The 7,852-nt window shown below is 52.1% G+C and overlaps 1 protein-coding gene across 2 annotated transcripts in view; it reads left to right on the top strand.

Annotated features, from left to right (window-relative positions):
* The first annotated feature begins 1,869 nt into the window (after window positions 1-1,869).
* Window positions 1,870-7,852, top strand: part of ATP1A1 (ATPase Na+/K+ transporting subunit alpha 1) — a 29,332-nt gene continuing 23,349 nt past the window's right edge. The window contains exon 1 of one of the 2 annotated variants that reach the window (XM_046026893.1): window positions 1,870-2,144. In XM_046026893.1, coding sequence (XP_045882849.1) covers window positions 2,133-2,144 — 12 coding nt within the window. In that variant the 5' untranslated portion in view covers window positions 1,870-2,132. Of the gene's footprint in view, window positions 2,145-2,887; window positions 2,915-7,852 lie in introns of those variants that run through there. The other variant, XM_046026900.1, reaches the window with a different exon arrangement.

Here is a 7,852-nt window from a genome sequence, read left to right as displayed (position 1 = left end):
TCTAAGAGATGTTTAGCCAGCAAATGCTTTCTAGGGGTAAGCAGTCATGGGGGCTCTAAGGTCTTGTGAGAGAACCATTTTCTAGAGCCCTGGAGCAGAGCACTGGTACCACACTGTAACTGTCTTTGAATTAGCAGGGTAGGGAACTCTGTTCTGGAATTGAGGGCTCTTTCCCCAGCAGTCTCGAATCTGAATCCAGGTCACAATTCCGTTGCTTTTCATGGTCTGGAGGGATGTAACCAAGCCTGATGGTCCCTAGAGGAGACGTTAGCCTTTAACAATGCATTCTTGGACAAGAGGAGGAGACTCCGCCTTCGGCTCAGGTCATGATTTCAGGGTCCTGGGATCCAGTCCCGCATCGGGCTCTCTGCTCAGCAGGGAGCCTGCTTCCCTCTCTCTCTCTCTGCCTGCCTCTCTGTCTACTTGTGATCTCTCTCTGTCAAATAAATAAATAAAATCTTAAAAAAAAAAAAAAAGAAACAGTTATCTTTGAAGAAGTAATAAAAACTACCCTAATGTTTGTACTGATAATACAGTTACTAGTTTTTCCTTTTTTCCTTCCTTCCTTCCTTCTCTATTTCTTTCAAGCTTCGCATCTTTATTTGTTCATGTTAAATTAATACTTAAGAGTTCAGAGGGTCAGCTTTAACTTGCTTAGGAAGTTAATATTTTCCTTGTTTCTTGTAGGAATACTCAGAGACGCATAGAGACTTTCTCCTGCAAATCTTGTGCTTTCCCAGAGTATATCTGACTCCCTGAAAGTATTATTAATAATAATACTTTGGTTTCTCAACGCTGGAGGCCTTCAACCATCGCAGCCTCTGCTAAGAAGCTCTAGTGGGAGCGAAGTCCCACAGCACAGCCAGGCCCTGCCTCTCTGGGGATTCCTGAGCTTATCATCACACACCAGGCCCGGAGTCCCTCACAGCACCCAAGGCCGCGCAGGCAAGAGCGCTGCCCTGCCAGATGGGAGGCGCAGAGAGGATCCTGACAGGTCCTGGAACATCTCCCCATCAAGATAGCTCCATCTGCTAAAGACAGGCATTCCTTTAGGCTTCTTGCTTCTTCCCTAAAAACCGAATCCCCCAAAACGGCAAACAGGTTTCTTTCACACAATATCGTGAGAAACTTCACTGGAAGCCCTTTGGGCGGTCACTGGGGTCACGAAGAGAAGTAGGGGGAGAGCGCTTGGGACCTTTTGCAAGGCCAGCCCAGACCCATTCTTCCTGAGGCCGAGTGGGAAGTGGATCACGCGAGTCCCAGAGCAAAGGAGGCATTTGGGAGGGCAGCGAAAGACTGGGCAGGCCATCTGCAGGAGGGCGCTGGGCTTGGACCGCGAGGAAGGCGGAGTCCCTCAGGCGGGCGCCGGGTGCAATCACACCCTATCCCCCACCCCCACCCAGGCTCGTTCCTTAATCCCAGAGGAGCTCCCTGAAGCACTGCAAAGGCCCCTCTGCGGTTTCCTTCCGCGGCCCGCGGTGATTCGGAGAGCCCAGTTCCGAAAGCGTACCCGCACCCACTGCGGACCTCGCGTGTCCTACAAAGCAGGCCGGTGTCAGGCAGGACGGCGAGAGGAAGGACGCGATAGCCTCACAGCCGCATAGAGTCCCTACGGCCCAGCCAGCCAGCGAGCCCCGCAGTGGCGCGACCGCCGCCTCCCGGGGCTTGGGCACGCGCGCCCCGGGTCCCGGCGCCCTCCTGCCTGGAGCCCCGAAGGGCCGCAGCCGGCCAGCCCGGGCCCGGGGGCGGGGCCTGGGGCGGGGGCGGAGCCAGGCCGGCGGCCGGTGTCAGGTTGCTCCGGTAACGGTGACGTGCTGCGGCGTGGGCGGGGCAAACACGCAGGTTGCATATTTTAGGAAGTGAGGAGGAGGCGCGGGCTTGAGCTGCGGCGGGGTCTGGGGCGCGGAGCAGCGGCGGGAGGAGGCGGACACGTGGCAGCAGCAGCGGTAGCAGCCTCAGCGGCGGCATCGGCCCGAGCCGCCGGCCGGTCTCCCTCCCTCCCGCCCCGTGGCAGCCCTAGCTCCCTCCTCTCCGCTCCCCCGGCCGTGCTAGCTCGGCCGGGAGCTGCTCTCTTCTTTCCTCTCTGATTCTCAAGCGACAGGACCCGGCGGCGCGCACAGACCTCCGCCACCATGGGGAAAGGGGTGAGTGTGCGGCGAGTCTGGCGAGGGGGCGCCGGGAGGGAGGAGGAGGAAGAAGAAGTCAGGAGGGCGCCCGCCGCAGCGGGAGGCGGCGGAGGAGGAAGCGGCGCGGCGTGGAACGGGCAGGCAGGGCGGCCGGGCTTAAAAGACGACGCACTCTGGAAACGGAGGGAGCGCAGCAATGGGGGCCCGGAGGGCGGGCGGGGGGAGGGAGCGCCGGGAGGACGGCGGGCGGGCGGCGGCGCGGGGCGGGCCGCGGACCCCGGGTCCCAGCGCGCTGCGGGCCAGGGGCTCCTGGAGGCGGCGCTCGGGAGCCGCGGGGCCCGGAGTAGGAGGAGGGCGGACGGCGCGGGGCGGCCCCGGGAAGGAGCTGGCGGCCGCGGCATCCCCGAAGCCGGCTCCCCTCCCCTCCCTCGGCCCGCCCTCACCTCCCATCTCTCGCCTTCCCTTTTCCTTCCGCCCTCCGTGCCCGGAGGAAAGGCGTGCTCCTCCCCTTCCCCTGGGGCGCGCCGCCGGGGCCCCTCCCGGGCTGCCTTCCCACCGCGGCCCTGGTACGGGCGCCCGCCGGGGCTTCCGACGCGGGGGCGGCCCTGAGGGGGTGAGGCTCCCACTCTCCGTGGCGCTGGGGCTTAGCCAGTTACCCAGAGAGGCGGCCGCCCTCCCCAAAGAGGGGGGGGGGGACAACAAAAACTGGCTTCCCTTCACTGCGGAGCTGGTCGTGCTGGCTGGTGCCAGAAAGGGTGTGTCTTCACCGCCCTAAGATGGCCTTTAAGGTATACTTTTGAGAGCTTTAATGGGCCGCTTTCCATAAGCACTGGATGCGCCCTGGGGCGGCTGGAGTGGTCATTTCCCTGGTGGGGAGGGGTGTGTAGAATTTTGTTTTATTTTTTGACGGATGAGCCTGGAAGGAGGACTGGCTGGCTCTTCAGGGCCTCTGGGTACAATAAACCCGAAAAAGGACTGCAGGCGGCAGGCGGGACGAGGTGGTAGGAGCGCAGAGCCGCGGGAGAGGGCGGCTCCCGAAGGAACCAGGGGGTCTCCGGGGCAGGGGCGGAGAATCCACGAAGCTCTGGCGAGACCAGAGCCACAGCTCGTTTCTGTGTCTCTGTGCCCCGTAGCTGCGATAACCTGTAGCCACGGCAAAAGACCGAGTGTCAGACCCTAACGGAGCCAAAGTCAAGTTGAGAAAAGTTTATACAAGATAACCGCCCCCCACAAAGTATCAGTTCATGGTAGAAAATGACCAGGTCGTGAGAACACGGGCAGGAGGACAGGCGCTCCGTTATCTCCAGGGCTTGCACGAAGCGGGCATCTAGTAGGTCTTTGGAGATTTTCAGAGCTCCGCATGGTGGCGGGAGTGGTGGGGGAAGAGGCAGGGTGTGTTCTTTGGGGATTCTTAATTTTGGGTGTTGAAGGAGGTGATTAGAAAGCCAGGAACCTGGTAGGGAGGGTAGGGAGAAGCGGCATGTACCACCAGTATCTTTTAAAAGCTTAGAATGTGGAAGGCTGGCGCTGGTTACAGAGCCGGAGGCAAAGAGCTGAGAACCAGCCAGCATACTCCTCACGATATAGAAGTGGGTTAGTGGTCCCAGGCCACACCGACAAACCCTAGGTCATTCCCATAAACAAGACCTTTTAAGCTCACCCCTTTATCTCCCCTCCCTCAAAAAAAAGAGAAAAGTTGATATTCTGAGCTGGACATTCCTGCTTGGGGGAGGGGAGGAGGTGTAGTGATCGGGGATATGTACTCAAGGCCTAGGAAGGTGAAGTGACTTGTTCAAGGTCAAATGGTTGGTTAGTGACACACCAGCCTGCCTGATTCCTGAACAGCCTGTGGCCTCCCCACCTGAACACTCACCCATTTAACGTTGCCTTATATGCAGAACTCCAGTGTTATTTTTCATTCAGATGAAAGTGGGGTATTTGTGATAATTGAATTAATGTGCCCAAGAGCTGTTTGAGTAACTATGTTCTATCCACTGTTATCCGTCTCTTTCGTAACCGAACTCATGCACAACAGTGGTGATTCGCACACCTGGGTTGTGGAGGTTCTGAACTCAGGAGGTCTTAGGGATCTTAGTAAAAGCCAGTGACTGCAAACACAAAAATGAATTACAGCTGGTTCCCAGGATGATAGGCTCCTTATCTGCTGGGTCATAGTAAGCGTTTTGGGGGACTCTGGTAAATTGAATATTAAATAGGGGGGAGATGTGTGTTGGTGATTCTCCTGAGATAAAGTCACCCCTTCTGTCCTCAGTGACTTACTGTGATAGTCCAATGTTCAGAAGGATATTTTATGCTGAAATGTTGGGATTTTTCCACATGGGGATTAAAATGTGGGTGGAGTGGTGACTAAAGCCCTCCTGATAATTGGTTAACCAGGAAGCCTGTGCTGGCAGCTAATTTTTAAGGTCATTGTTAATTTCTTCCCCTCCTCTTCCCACTGCCTTGGGGGCCTAAGTTTTGATGGTATTTCAGGTGATTTTATTTCTCCTTAAAAATCTAGTTCCTAAGCTCTTGGTAAGAAAATGAAAGAATAGCTCCTGCTGAATCATTCCTGGATGAAATAGGATTTTGTCCCTTTTTTTCATATTGGGTGTTGTTGCCAGTGACTTGGCCTAAAGCCACAGGCAGGCCTGCCACCCACAACTAGCTCACCAAAAGGTACACAAAAAAACCTTTCTCTTTTCTCAGGTTTACCGAAGCTAGGGGTGGGGGGGATGTCACCAGGTCCTTCCGTGTGGTTCCCCATTGTTTGAATATTAACTTAGTTACCTGGAAAATAAATCCTAGCTTATGGGTGGTGATTTCAAGAGGAGCCGGGGGAAAACGATTGCAGGTGAAGGTTGCACAAGGGATACACATGTCAGCAAAAATCCTATGGTGACATTATCAGCTGCCCTTTGGGAGCTCAACTTGAAAGTGTGACTAAATCCCCCCTGGCCGCTATAAAGCGAGTACTTTAGACTGGAAACATCGGAAGGCAGAGTCCTCCGAGTGGAAAGTTGCCCGGGCCTGGCCTGGAGCAAGTGGAGAGCGGTTACAGGAGGAACTGTTGACCAGCCAGGGGGCCGGACCAGAGGGCTGGGACCAGAGGGCCCGGGTTGCGTCACACTCTTTTTGCCTCTGAAATGTTCAGTGTGTTGAGTGTGACAGTTCCCAGCTCAGGGTTCTTTCTGTACCCTGTTCTGAGGTTGTATCCTCTTTTGGTAACTTACTGTTTGTTAATTTGTAGTGTTCTCTGCCAGTAAGTTTGTAACTCTCTAGTGACTCACCTTTGGGTGGGAGGGTAAGGAAGGGGGAGGTATGCATTGTAAATGAGGAGGCTGAGAGGAGGCTAACCCCTGTAACCTCCCTCCCCCACCCTGCAGGGGGGGTAAAAAATTCGGTAAATGTGCATTCAGGTGAAAGCTAAAACTGAAGAAAGATGTACAGTTTGGTACAGAGGGTGACATTCCTCCCCGCCCTCCCCCCCCCCAGCTTCTTGTAAACTTCTGGAAGTGTTACCACTAAGTTGCATTTAAAAATAAAAAGTGAACCCAGAATTAGAAAGCACAATAGACTTGGTACCCAAACATGCTCCATCCCAGAACCTTTCCAAGTCCTTGTTTCCTGATTATTTTAGCAAGAAATTAACAGTTAAGTGACTTTCTGTTCAAAATCAGGCTTTGTTGTCTTAAAGATATCCAAACTTAGGAATGAGATAAAGGCTTTAACTGTTTGAAGGATTTTGTAGGCAAAAGTAAGAAAAATTAGTTTGTTCATTTAAAAACGAAAAGGTTAAAAAAATATTTTTTTTTTTTAAGCCCTCAAGCTTCAGGTTTTCAACTGGCCCTTTAAGTAGGCTCCTGGCCCCGAGGACCAAATGCAGTCATCTCTGTTCTGTCCAAAGTGAGTGCAGTACAGGCATATATCACAGCTATGGTCAGGCTTACCAAGGATTTGGCATGGAGGGAAGATCAGATATAAACTATAGGTTTCCTGTTCATCGGTTAGTCTTAAGGCCTCCAAAGCCAGACAAGAATTTTTCTTTCACCTGAAAAACATATTAAGGATGGAAAATAATAGGAACTACTATTAATTACCCTCCAAAGGAAAGCCAAGTGGAAGTATCCCTCGACATTGCTGACCTCCTAATTTAACAGCATCTTAGAGCTTTCATCTACTTTCACTTTTCAAGCAAGGAACTTGACTTTTTTTTTTTAAGTCTTTGTAAGACTTGAAAGAAAAAAAGGGGTGGTGGGAGGGGTTGCTTTTCAACCCTCTTGTGATGGGAAGGGAGTGTGAACATTTGTGCTGCGGTGCCTTCTAGCTGCCCAGGGCTCTCTGCCAGCTAGCAGGCCAGAAGAAGAAACATGAGTGTCAGATCAGATGGGCTCACAGTAATCAGAGTGGCCGCGTTTGGACAGCATGACGCTGGGCAGGATGTTTCCCTATCCCTGCCAGAGCTGTCCAGTTCTGGGTTACTCTGAAAATACATGGCTAGTAAGCGATAATGCGAAGCAAAGAGAATTTGAAAGCCCACTGGCTATTTTTTTTTTTTAACGCTCTCCTTTGTTTCTGTATTTTTGGAAGAGGAGACGTAACCAAGTCAGGTTTGAACTTTTCTCACGTTGCTATGAATTGAGTGTATGAGAGGAAGTGTATTCTTTGGCTGGAATCTCAGAGAGACTGTTCTTTGCATATGACTCACCTCATTAGTTGTGCTGAAATCTGTTGTCAGGAATCCACAAGAAGTTCTTCACATTTATTTGACTGATGTTTGGGTAGCAAATTCGATCAGTGAGAAGAGAGCCCCCATCCGTCCACCCACCCACCCACCCTGCAGTTTCTCTCTAGGGTTTCATTTGCATCCTGAGCCTTGGGAATTGGGGCCAGTACACCTCATTCCTTACTTCCTTTGTGACTCTACAATGAATTGTATCTGAACATTAATTATCTCCGAATCTGGTTTTATCCAGACTCTACTGAGTAACAACTGTTGGGTGTTTTCTAGTAGTGACCCAAAGCATTGGTTCGTGGTGGCTGGTGCTTTGTCTTTGGGGCTTGTATTGTTGGGGGCCTGAAAGTGGAGAGTGTCATTTGTGGGGATCAGTGGGTCTTGGTGTCGGATTTATCTCTCCAGGCTGTCATCGTGGCCAGGGCCCTTGGGCATTTTGGGGCGATACCCTTTTGTTTTTCTTGCATCTTCCACATGATCCTTCCGTGGGGCCGTATTGGTTTTATTGTTTCGGTTGGAGTGACCTGTGTCTGGAGCCTTGTGCTGCCTTTGTCCTCTTCAGCCTGCCAGCTGGTTTACTTCGTACCCTACACTTCGTGTACCAACTGAGGAGTGATGACTGGGAATTTATTCAGTCCCCTTGGAACGCTGGTGCCAGCTAGTAATCCTTGTCTCTCAAACTGACAGCATCTTTTGAGTAGCACTAGCCAAAGAGTGCTCTGTAAAATGAGAAAAGGGGTGAGGTGGGCAGCGGATGGAAGGTACAGGCAGAAGGTTTTAACTCTTCATAACCCGGTGCCTAATGATGGAGGTTAACTGAGTTAACCCCAGTGAAAAAACAGGCTTGGGTTTTGTTTTGTTTTCTTTTCTTTTCAATCACTGAAAGAACTAAGAATATTAGAACTATGAGTTTTAAAAGAGGTAGTAAATCTAAAGTGTATAGATTGTTTAGACATTCTACAATATTTTTTTGATTATGGGTGTACACTGT

This window comes from Meles meles, chromosome 1 (assembly GCF_922984935.1).
Source record: "Meles meles chromosome 1, mMelMel3.1 paternal haplotype, whole genome shotgun sequence".
Lineage (NCBI taxonomy): Eukaryota > Metazoa > Chordata > Mammalia > Carnivora > Mustelidae > Meles > Meles meles.
Note: the sequence above shows the minus strand (reverse complement) of the source record. Positions and strands in the feature narration are given on the sequence as shown.